This window comes from Prionailurus viverrinus, unplaced genomic scaffold (genome assembly GCF_022837055.1).
Source record: "Prionailurus viverrinus isolate Anna unplaced genomic scaffold, UM_Priviv_1.0 scaffold_45, whole genome shotgun sequence".
NCBI lineage: Eukaryota > Metazoa > Chordata > Mammalia > Carnivora > Felidae > Prionailurus > Prionailurus viverrinus.
The window spans coordinates 564,765-577,078 of NW_025927610.1; the positions used below are offsets into that span (position 1 = coordinate 564,765).

Below are 12,314 nucleotides of genomic sequence, written 5' to 3' on the forward strand. Positions count from 1 at the left end.
TGCAGACACAGAGACAGGACAATTGTCTGCAAGCCGAGGAGAGGTCCTTCCCTCACGGCCCTCTGAAGGACCCCACCCCGGCGACACCTTGATCTCAGGGCCCCCCCCACCTCCAGAATGTGAGCCGACATCTGCTGGACAAGCCCCAGTCGGTGGGGACTTTGTTACTGCATCCCCAGGAAACAAATCCGCCATCACCACGGGTGGAAAGAGCCAGAAGCCAGGCCTGGGATGTGCTGGTGCCCCACCCCCCCGAGCCTGTTTTCCATCCGCAGGGGGACGATGATGTTACCCGCCACCCCCACCCTCCCCCCCGCCAGGCTTTCTGAGGAGGGCGCTGGGGCAGGGCTGGCCCATGGGGGGGGGGGGGCTCCTTCCCGAGGCAGAAGCGGGGGGGGCAACGCGGCCGTGAGCAGCCCCCGGAAGCTCAGGCTGGCCGCAGGGCCTCCTGCAGGCCTCAGCCGGGGCTCCTGGCAATTCCCAGGATGCTCCACGCTCCAAGCAGCTGGTCCGGGAGGCCTCTCCACCCACGTCCCCGAGGGTATTATTTCATTGCCGGAAGAGCGGCTCCTCCTGACCGGAGAGGCATCTGAGGACCTCACGGGTGGCATTCCGGAAGGTCAGGGCATCTGGGCCCGTCCTGTCCCCACACAGGCCCAGGGGGAACGGCCAATGGCAGAGAGGGGCGGGCCCCGCCCAGGTCACACAGAGTCTGGGCAGGCCGGGCGCGGGGCTGGGGTCTCCAGGCCCCCAGGCCGGTGTTTGACCCTCCAGTCACATGGCCACAGGCCAGGGTGGTCACCTCTAGAGCAGTAAGCGACTCTGTCTGGGTCGGAACGTACACCCAGGGTCCAGTACCTGGCATGTGCCCCAGTAAATGTTCCCCAAACCTAACGGGAACAGGACACGCATCCGATGACTCAAAGCACTGCACGGGGCATCAGCACGGGTGACAATGACGTGTGTGACATCATCTTTCGGTTCCCATGCCCGGGCTAAGTGCCAGGCGCTGCATCCGGCGGTTTCCGTCCCCAGTCGGCTCCCAGAGCAGGATACGGGGACGGGGGACAGCTGAGACAGGAACGCGGGCCATGTGACCTCCGGCCCCAGCTGTGGCCTCCCACTGAGGTCTGTGAGGGCCGAGGCCCTCCCGCCGGGCCAGCTGCCACGGGACCCCGTCGGTGTGGGGCCCGCTGGCCGGAGGCTGCCAGTGCGCCCCCGGTGCACCCTGGCCAGGCAGGATCACCAGCCTGTGCAGCCCAGGACTCAGAAGACAGGGCTGCAGCCATGACCCGGAGACACCCCGCCCGGACGGGGGCCCAGCTGCCCACTGGACACCGTCGGCAAGTCCAAGCCCCTGGGAGCGCCCCTGGCTTTGGATCCGGCAGGGGTGGCCACAGGGGTCTGAGAGGTCACTGTCCCCCCTTGACCTCGCCTCCCTGTCTGTGTCCCAGGAGGACGCTGCCCATTTCCTGAGCCCAGTGAGCACCGGCCACCTCTCCTCCAGTCGTCACTTCATTCACACAACTGGGAACCGGACTCTGGTGGCAGCTTTACAGATGGACAGACAGAGGTTCCGAGCGGCGAAGCCACTTGCCCGGGCCGGGACTGGACCCAGGTCTCCCCTGCCCGCCGCGCCATGCTGGGGGGAGGCGCGCGAGGGACCTGGCGGGTGTGTGTGGCCTTCCAGAAGGACAGTCGAGTCTGCCTCCACGGGGCCCCGTTCTCACCTCTGCTGGGCAGCCGTGCCCCTCCAGGCCTCCGTGCCCTCCCTCCTTCCTCCGTGGGACCGCCAGGGCCTGGGGAGGATAACACCAGACGCTCACGGGAGCCCCTGAGACACATCTGCCCAGTGGGGCGGGCGTCTGGGGGTGAGATTGGGGGTCCCCTTGGAGTCATGGGGTGGGGGGGCGACCACCAGCGCTGACCTACAAGCGGGCAGAGGCAAACTTCAGCTTCCCGTGATTTGGGGGCTATAACGGCATAGGAGCAGACGCGGGCGGGTTCAGGGCGTGACGATGCCCCCCGTCCGCTGTGGCCCCGAGAGCTGTGACCACCCCACTCTGCAGATAAGCAGCCTGGGGCTCAGAGATGCTCAGCAGCTTGGGAAGATCACACAGCTGTAGCTGGAACGGGGAGGGGGGCGGTCACAGGACTGGTTTGTCTCCTCGGGCCCTTCCCCCACTCACGTGCGGGCCCCTCTGCGCTTTCCTCCTGCTCGCTGGGCCACGGAAGGGCCATGGCAGGGGAAGCATGTCCTGAGTCTAATTAAAACCAGGCATCCAGAGTGCTGGCCTGGGGCCCAGGGAAAGCTGAGACGTGCAGGACATCAGTTCGACACACACACCACACCGCCCGTCACCCCGACGTCTCCCGGGGCATTTCACGCGCACTGACAGCGTCCAGTGCACAAACCAACAGCCACAGACCCCACCCCCCTCTGAGCTCAGGCGCACCAGGGTCACCGACGCCCGGTCACACAGCCCGCCCGCGGTGACGGGCCCCTGCTCCCCCCGGACGGGCCCAGACGTGTGGCCTTGTGATGTCACGTGGTGCCGCGTGGGAGCCCATCCCGGAGCCGCTGCCCGCCCCCCGACACCACAATTCCTTAGGTGTCGACAGCAAAAATACCTTCTTTTTGGTGCAATCCCTGCTGTGCTGACATTAGCCACCGCGACCATCCCAGCAGGCAGTCCCGTGAGCCGCAAACAAGACGTTATCCGTATACGTTCTCACACACACACGCACACCTAGGACGTGTGACATGCTACGACCTAGGATGCGATACGATACAACAACGTGATCTTCTCAGGGGACAGAACCGATGCCTCGCCCTCGTGTCCCAGACGCACTCTCTTCAAAAACAATACCCTGAGCACGCGCCCAGGACCCACGCCGCTCTCCAGAAGGTGCCCCGCGTCCACTTCAAACAAAAGTTTTATTGAGCTACAATTCACATGCCACACAACTCGCCTGCCTAAAACGCACAACTTTATGATTGTTGGCGTAAAGGTGACCCTTGAACGACACGGGGTCGGAGGCACCAACCACCCCTAATGCAGTTGAAAATCCAAGCATAACTTTTGAGTCCCCAAAACCTTAACGACTACTAGCCTCCTATTGCCCAGAGCCTACGGACAACAGAAAGAGTCGATTAACGTGTATTTTGTATGTTACGTGTACTATATGCTGGGGTTTTACAATAGCGTAAGCTAGGGGAAAGAAAATGCTATTAAAAATATCATCGGGGGGCGCCTGGGTGGCTCAGTCGGTTAAGCGTCCGACTTCAGCACAGGTCACGATCTCGCGGTCCGGGAGTTCGAGCCCCACGTCAGGCTCTGGGCTGATGGCTCGGAGCCTGGAGCCTGTTTCTGATTCTGTGTCTCCCTCTCTCTCTGCCCCTCCCCCGTTCATGCTCTGTCTCTCTCTGTCCCAAAAATAAATAAACATTGAAAAAAAATTAAAAAATATCATCGGGGGGCACCTGGGTGGCTCAGTCGGTTAAGCGTCCGACTTCAGCACAGGTCATGATCTCAGGTTTGAGCCCGCGTCGGGCTCTGTGCCGACAGCTCGGAGCCTGGAGCCTGTTTCTGATTCTGTGTCTCCCTCTCTCTCTGCCCCTCCCCTGCTCATGCTCTGTCTCTTTCTCTCGATAATAAATAAGCGTTAAAAAATTAAAAAAAAATAAAAATAAATATCATCATAAGGAAGAGAAAACACATTTCCTGTGTTGTATGTATATTTGCTGAAAAAAATCCACATATAAATGGACCCGCTCGGTTCAAACCTGTGTTGTTCAGGCATCATCTGTTTTCACAGAGTAGGGTGTCGGTCGCCACGATCAATTTTAGCACATTTTCATCGTCCCAAAAAGACTCCCCCGCCCATTTCCGTCACCCCCCATCCCTCCTCTGTCCCAGCCCCTGACAACCGATAATTGACTTTCTGTCTCTACAGATTGGCTTCCACGGTTCATCCGCACTGGAGCGTGAGTCAGGGCCGAAGGCTCTTAGCGGCCACTAACATTCCATCCCACGAACGCATCCACCTGCCAGTCGATGGGCTCTAGGGTTGCTCCCACTTTCCGGCCTGCTGTGACCATTCGGGCACGATCTCCTTTGTGTGGACATGTGAGTCCATTTCCCTTGGGTACGTCTGAATTGGGAAGTGGCCATTCACACGGTGACTCCGTGTTTAGCCATCTGAGGACCCGCCAGACCTTTGGCTAAATGGCTCTGCTGTTTCCCATCCCTACCAGCCGCAGGGGGCGAGCCTCCAGAGTCCCCACATCCTTGTTTTTCCGACCACGGCCACTGAGCAGGTGGTTGCTGCCCATACCCACGACTAGTGACGTTGAACACTTTCGCGTGCTTGTTCAGACTTGAAAATCCCTTGCGGAGAAGCGTCTTTTCAGACCCTTCGTCCGCTTAATGTGCTGTCTTTCTGGAGACCCGAGCTATAAGGGTTGTGTGCATGTTCCACGCATAAGTCCTGGATCGCATACAACACTGGCGACGGCCGTCTCCAGATCTGCAAGCTGTTTTCATCTTCCTCATAATGTTCGTCGTGGGATGAGAATGTTTAATTTTGACGACATCCAATTTATTTGCGTTTTCTTTGGCTGTGTCCGTGCTGTCGTTTCTAAGAAAGCACCGCTTCATCTGAGAGCACAGAGATTTAGCCTGATTTTTTTTTTCCTAAGGGATCCACAGCATTTTTAGTTTTTAGCTTTTACTATAATCTTACATAAATAGAATCACATTTCCTTTACTGCAATTTTTATCACAAGATGCCATTTCTTCATCCGTGAACCGGCAACAGTGGTCCCTACTGCACAGGGTCTGGGCCATCTTTCTTCATGACCCCTGTTCGCCCTTCGCCACCAGCGTCCCCGCCCACCGTCCGATGTGAAGGACACGGTGTGTCCGGCTGCGCAGGGAGACCCATCCCGCGTCAGCCTGGAAATTCCACTGGAGAAACGCACATCGTGGTCACATGCCTGGGCTCCCGGGATCCACTGGGGATTTCAGAACAATCCGGCACACCCGCCAGGCCGGGGGGACGTCACCTGACCCCAAGCCAGCTGGTGCCGTAAGCACGGCCAGTGGGGGCGAAGCCACAAGCTTCGGGGAAACAAGTGTCAAATGTCCGCCGTGTCCGCTCACGACACCTCGGGCAGGGGAGCCACAATCAACCTCAGGTTACGGGGGGGTCGCTGGGGCGCCCCCGGGAGCGGCCAAGTGCCCTGTCCAGGGCGCAGCAAGGCCAGGCCAGAGGGGCTCGGGTCTCACCGGTCAGCTTCCGGGCCACGCTGCCCCAGAGTGTGAGGTGCGGACGGGGAGAGAGGGGTGAGGGGGTCCCGGCCCCTACTCTGCAGGAAGAACCGGTGAGGGGAAGGGTCTGTCCCAGCCGCCCGGACATGAGGTGCCCACTCGTGCCCAGACAGAGGCCCCATGAGGCGAGGCACCTGCGGGAGGCAGGCCCTGCACCCCCTCCGCCCACCGCCCGGGCTTCAGAAGCTCTTCCTGGTACATCCCCGCCTCCCTCTGTTCCTGGGGGTCCAAGCTCCCTTTCCCCGGGTTTCGGCCTGTTCGTCTGTGAGATGGGTCACTCCACAGGGCTGTCGTCAAGACGCCGTCACGGAAAGTCCCCAAAGCCTGGCATACAGTCGGCGCTCACAAGTGCTGGCCCTCACCACGTTCACAAACAGCGGCGCTCCGTTAGACCGCCTCCCTTCGTGTCAGACCCCCCAAAGCTTGCTTGTGGGGCTCAAGCTTTCCCCTCCGCCCGGAAGGTCTCGGCCAAAAGGGCAGTTGCCAGCTTTACCTGTGTCTCCTCCCGGCATCCCCGTGGAGCGTGGCCTCCTCTCCGGGGACCGGCACCGGGCGAGGCTGCGGGCCGCGGCTGAACCAGCAGAAGAGTCTCTGGGGCCGGCACGTCTCCACACGGACTCTCCAGAAGGTCACGTGGCAGCTGCCATCCGCATGCCCGAGGAAGGGCAGGGCCAACCCCTTCCCGGCACACCGAAATAGACTCCCACCAACCCCCAAAGGTGCACCTGTTTCCCGGGCGTCCGGGAAAGGGACTTTGGAAAGAGACGGGCGGGGCTGGAGGGGCCGGGCCCATCTCCTGCCCCCGTGTGTCCGGTGCGGGCAGCGCGACCCCACGGCCCTTGTGCTGGGACTGCCCGGCACAGCCCCACAAACAGGGGGCTTCACGTGCGACGTTACGTTCCCGCAGTTCCGGAGGCCGAAAGCCCCAGATCTGCGTTCACAGGGCCGCACGCGCTCCCTCTGGAGGCTCCCGGGGAGGATCCCTCCCCGCAGCTTCCGGCTCCGGGGGCTCCTGGCCACGTCACGACAACCTCTGCCTCTTTCTTTACGTGGCCTCTCCCCGCGTGTCCACGTGCCCGTCCCCTCCTGTCTCTGGTAAGCACGCCTGTCACCGGATTTGGGGCCCGCCCTGGTCCCGGATGACTTCATTTCCAGCCCTATCTTGATGACACCAGCAAAGACCCTTACTCCCGATAAGGTCACAGGCCAAGCTTCTGGGTGGACGTGACTCGGGGCGGACCTTTTGAATCCACTGCACGGCCCCAACGTGCCAGAGGGGAAACTGAGGCTCGGGAAGGACGCTGGTCGTGAACGGCGGTGCCAGGACCTCGGGGGGGTCCAGCTGATGCACTGCACGTCCTCAGAGCCCCTCTGCTGGCTTCGGCCCCGGAGTTATACACACACAGTAAGCACAGGCCTGGGCCCAGCATGTGGCCACAGGGGACCCACAGGTGTGTGCACACTGGTCATCAATAACCACCGTTAAGAGGCTTTGGGGTGACACCAGCGGCCCTTGGTGCAGCACTGGGCGGGCCGAGGGACCCCTCTGAAGGCACCCGGCAGGAAACACCCCATCCCACCAGCTCTGAAGAGTTAGGAGCAGGTGCTGGCGGCCGGGATGGGGCTTTCCTCACCTAATCTGACTGCCACCCGTCGCCACAGTCTGACACATCCTCCTCCCCACCTGGTCGCTGGGGCTAGTGTCCCTCAGGCCACCGCAGGAAACCCCCAGGGCTGTCTGGGCCGTCGCTACCGGGCCCCGTGGGACCCACACGTGAGCACAAATCATCCATCCGGGGCACAGGGTTATAGCCTCTTTGGCTCATAAACGCGAGGAGTTTCCTGTTCCCTGATTCTGCCGTCCATGCCCTGTGTCCCCGTGCCCAGCTCCGCACAGAAACGAGGATGGTGACCACGACCTCAGTGCCCCTCTGAGCACCCAGCAAGTCCCACGTGCTGCTCCATACCCGAGACAGGAGCCATCGTGTCCCTGTTGTCTCCAAGAGGAAACTGAGGCAGAGAGACAGGCGGGGTGCGGCCGGCTCTGGTGAGCAGGAGGGGGCTGTGGGCTGTGAGTCGGGGGGTCTGGCAGAGCCCTCTGTGAGTGACCGGTGCCCCAGAGGAAGGGGCCGGTGGACAGGCAGAGGCCGAGGGGCAGCTAGCGGCTGGACACGGGGAAGGAACAGCCTGCGTGAGGTTGGACAGGAGACGTTCTAAGAGTGCAGAGGGCCCCCGCTCCATGAGGCTGGGGTGCTCGCTGCGGTGGGAAGGTGGGCAGGGGCCAGCCTCTGTCTTACGCCCTCTCTGAGCCTCTCAGCCCCGGGTCCCCTCCTCAAAGTTGCCCCCAGGGACCCCCAAGGCCGCATACTTTCAGTCCACCTCGGCCGGGGGCCAGAATGCCCGCTTGCGAGGAGGGCCATCTGCCCCAATGCTGTCGGATCAGCCTCCCGGGAGAGGGGGGCCGCATCACGGTGGGGGCTCCGTGGACTCTGGGACCCTTGGGCAGAAATCACAGTGCAGGCCCGGGCTCCATTCTTCTCCAGGTGACTGTCCCGGCCCCCCACTGCCTGGGCCCTGGGACCGATCACCCCATGGAGCCCCGGCCCCACTGCACCGTGCGCCCCCATCTGCAGGGGCCGTCAGGTCCCCAGGAGGCTGCCCCTGGTTCACGGGGACACTGAGGGTGGAGACAACCCTCACCCACAGAGGCCCGGGGTCCAGAGACTAATGGCTTCCTCCTCCACCGCCTCAGGTGGGTTCCCCAGCTCGAGGCATGGAGGGGGTGCCTACGCCCTGCCCCTTCCCCACTGGCTCTGCAGCGGGCAGGAGGCGCAGTGTGGCGGGCGCCCAACGGGAGGGAAGGTTATACATTCCCAGCCTCGCGGGGGAGTCTCACCCCTTGGCATAGGCCTCAGCCTTCAAGGTCAACCATGTGGTCTAAAGGCCAGGGACCGGGACCCCGACGGGCTTACGCTAGTTTGCGATTTGCACATCCCATCCTGGGGCTGTGACCAACGGGGCTTTGGGGGAACCACCCTCTCCCCTCCCCAGACCCCGCAGGATGAGCCCCTCTTTTCCTCCGAAGATGTGAGGTGAGCAGGTGAGGCTTCCGCCCCGCCTAGAAACTTCCAGCCAGAAGCTCAGAAGAGTCGAGCCGACAGGCAGAGCGGGGCCGTGACACCCACCGACCTCGGGATCAAGGGCCCTGGGAGCAAGCACCGTGCACCGGGCTCCGCGTCACTGGCCAGCAGCTTCACAACTGTTCCCACGCCAGCACACAAATCGGATGTGTCCCCCAGACAGGGGTCCCAGGGGACAGGTGTGCATGTACCTTCCCAGAGTCTACCCTGGGGAACAGAGCACTCTCCTGCCCGGTAACTTCCTGTTTGCTCATGTGGCTGGTTTTGGCCAGTGACCCTCGGGCGGAAGTGACCGCGTGCAGCCATGCCTACAGGCCTCACACGTTTCCACCTGTCCTATCGAGCTGCTGCCTCTGAACAAGGAGAACGTTCCCGCGCCAGCGTGCTGCTCCCAGGAGGAAGGTTCGAGCGAGAGCAGGGCCACCACGTGGAGCCCCAGCCAGCCACGGGCCCCGAGCCAGGGTGTGGGGCTCTGCGCGCGGGGCTGCGTGTTCCACGGTGCGTAAGCTTCCCACGGCGGCTGTAACAAACGTTCTGGAACCGGGGTGCTGACCGCGGTTCCGGAGGCCCGGAGTCCAGAATCGGTGCCGCTGGGCTGAACTCAAGGTATCCGCAGGGCTGCAGCCGTTCTGGGGACAGTGTGCCCCCCCTGCCCCCCTTCCAGCCTCCGGGGCAGCCGGCCCTCGCTGCCTGTGGCCTCATCACCCCCACCCCTGCCTCTGCGGTCACGTGTTCTTGCTTTCTGTGCGTCTGTCCCTATAACCTCCCTCCGCCTCCTCTTCTAAGAATAACCGCGATCACATTTAGGGCTCACGCGGCTAATCCAGGATAATCCCCCCATCACAACATCCTTCCTTTAATCCCATCTGCAAAAACCGCCTCCCAAATACGGCCGCACTCCTAGGTCCCGCGGACAAAGACGCGGTACAGTTTGCAGGGCTCATTCCTTGGTCACCACACACAGCCGTGGTTTATGCCGCACGTAAATATATAACTATTGTTTTTCACCAGACAATACCTACTTTTATCGCTCGCGACGGGCGCTGCCATTTCTCTAGCCAGTTCCCCTTCTTACATAACCAGTGCCAATGTGACCCACTGAACTGATTTCACGCCCACAAATGGGTCGCCACCTGCCGTGTAGAAACTTCTAGCCCAGCATCCACACCTGCCAGGGAGGGGGGCCCGAGTGAAACAAAGTGATCGAAAGAAAAGAGAGAAAGTTGCTCTTTCTGCACAGTGCAGGTGGGCGGGGCTGACAGGTGCCTGGAAGGACACACGCACGCTCGAGGATGTGGTCCCGGCCACCCTGCCTCGTGGACAGTCCTCCCCTGCCGCCCACACAGCAGCCCGCACCCCAGGAGCAGTCGGGTGCATCAGGCGGCTTGGGAAGGGGCTCCGACCAAAAAGGAAAGGAGTGTGTGGCCCCAGGCGGCCCCAGCATCTCCGCCAGTGAGGATCCTATGGGCTCCCTCCCCCTCCTCCCGGCACACCCCTGCCCCACATTCCGGCATGATCCTTCACTCCCCACCAATCGCTGCTCTGTTGTTCACTCACATCTGCTGAAAAGACGAGAAACAAATGAGATCGGAGCCTGGAACTTTCCAGCAGATGGTACAGATTCTCAAGGTGACTTTAAAGGAAAGAAGACACCGACGCTTTTTCAGGGGCATAAAAATTGGGGTCTGGAGGGATCTGCGACACCGTCCGGGCCCTGAGCAAGGATTTCTAGGGCCCAGCCCCGGCCTCTCCTGAGCACTCAGCCCCCAGCACCAGCTGCGTGCCGGACACCTCTGCCTGGAAGCCCCCGGCAATCCATAGCGGGAAAAGAGAATGCCGCGCCCGTCTGCGTCCACCCGCCGCTTCCCTCACCTCCCCTTCTGCAGCTCGGGCCGCCCTGGGGGTGCAACCAGCTCCATCATCGCTGAGCAGCTGGGTGACCTTGACCCAGAGACATAACCTCTCTGAGGCTCAGTCTCCTTGTCCATTAAAGGGGGATGCCTACCTGCCGGGCTGCAGGGAGACAAATGACAGGTTGTAGGTGAAGGCACCTGGTGCCCAGCCTGGGAGACGGTGGCTCTTGCTAAATGACGTCTGTCCTTCCCAGCTGGTGACGGCATCAGGTTTCCACAGCTGCGGTGACAAATGACCCCACACTGGGGGGCTTGAACGGCAGACACCTGTGCTCTCAGTGTTCAGGAGGCCAAGCTCCTGAGTCAGGGCATCAGCAGGGCTGGGCTCTAAAATCTGAAGGGGAGGGGTGCCTGGGTGGCTTGTTGATTAGGCGTCCGGCTTCGGCTCAGGTCACGATCTCACGGTTTGTGCGGCTCGTGGGTTCGAGCCCCGCGTCTGGCTCTGTGCTGACGGCTGGGAGCCTGGAGCCCATTTCGGATTCCGTGTCTCCCTCTCTCGCTGTCCCTCCCGCCTTCACACTCTGTCTCTCTCTCTCTCTCAAAAATAAACATTAAAAAATAAAAGTAATAAATAAACAAAGAATCGAACAAATTCTGCCGGCTTCCGAACGAGACAGAGAAAGCTTCAGAGGGGAGTGGGTCCGGCGGAGGGGTCAGCAGCTGGGAAGCCTGGGGCCACGGGAAGCTGCAGGAGGCCCAGGGACACCTCGGTGGCCCCCAGAGCCGCCTGCAGGGCAGACCAGCCACCGAGAAGGGTGGGCTGGGGGGGGGGGCCGTGTTTCTGCCAGCCGGGCTACTGTGCCACCGACACCCCCGGACACGCACACGCCCCCCGGCCCGTGGGGGTGCCATCCTGCACCGAGATCACCGGGGAGCCACCCCCGGCCTGACAAAGCGCAGTCCACACACCCATCTGCCTTCCGAGTCAACAAACACAGATGAGCAGCCGATAGGAAAATAGGCAAAGGAGGGACAGGAAATCTGCGGAGACACAAGTGGCCCGGAAATGGAGAAAGGGCTCTCGGCGCCCCCAGTCCCCGGGGAAGGCAGCTCAAAGGTGGGGGGCGGGGGCTTGCTTCCCACCCTCTCGGCAAATAGGAACACACGCTGCCCTGCCCGCACGGGCTGGGAGGGGGCGGGACCGGGAACTCAGGCCTCCTTTGGGCAAAGGCAGAAATCGGGACGGCCCTGGGGAGAGCAGTTTGGCGGAAGTTACCTCCATTTAGCACTTCCAGCCCCGGCCATCTGTCGGGTCTGCACGGGCGCAGACACTCACCTCTGCGGGGCCCGAACCCCCTCACCCCTCGCCCGGTTCCTCCCCCCGTGTGAGCCAGCACGGGGCGCAGGGTGGGACCCCTGGGGCTTCCACGAGACAATGCACTAGCCAGCGAATGGACCGACGCAGACAGGCCGTTGGACGCGCTCCGGGGAAAGGGGTGATGTGGGTCCCGCACGCGGCCACTCCTCCATCCAGCGCCCGGCACCTCGCCAGCCTCAGTTTCTCTTCTGTGCACCAGGGACACAAACGGTGCCCAGCCACGGGAGGCCGTGGGGAGGGAAACCCAAGAGCCACGCGTAACATGCCCCGTGCGGGCCTGGCGCCCGGGCCCTGCTGAGGGCGGGACCACGGGACGGTCGTGAGGCCACCGGCCGCAGAGCTGCTGATGGGACCGTCAAATCAGGACCGCATACCCGTGGCCACCGCAGATGATTCACAACAGGCGAAGTGGGAGCAGCCCGGGGGGGCCACCAGCAGGTGGATGATCAACAACACGTGGCCCCGCAACGGAATATTGTTCGGCCCGAAAGAGGAAGGAACTTCTGACGCACGCCAGGCACAGATGAACCCTGGAGACACTCGGCTCAGTGCAAGGATCCCACTTCCACGAGGGGCCGGAGGGGTCAGATCCGCCGACACAAGTGGACGG

General features: G+C 62.1%; 1 protein-coding gene across 27 annotated transcripts in view; it reads right to left on the bottom strand.

The window, feature by feature from the left end:
- Window positions 1-12,314, bottom strand: part of ABLIM2 (actin binding LIM protein family member 2) — a 141,422-nt gene that overhangs the window by 110,912 nt on the left and 18,196 nt on the right. For 6 of the 27 annotated variants that reach the window (XM_047847334.1, XM_047847319.1, XM_047847329.1 and 3 more), the window contains exon 1: window positions 10,479-10,735. The exons of 1 other annotated variant lie outside the window; for it this stretch is intronic. In XM_047847334.1, coding sequence (XP_047703290.1) covers window positions 10,479-10,593 — 115 coding nt within the window. In that variant the 5' untranslated portion in view covers window positions 10,594-10,735. Of the gene's footprint in view, window positions 1-5,826; window positions 6,394-10,478; window positions 10,741-12,314 lie in introns of those variants that run through there. 20 more of the 27 variants (XM_047847341.1, XM_047847340.1, XM_047847336.1 and 17 more) reach the window with 8 other exon arrangements.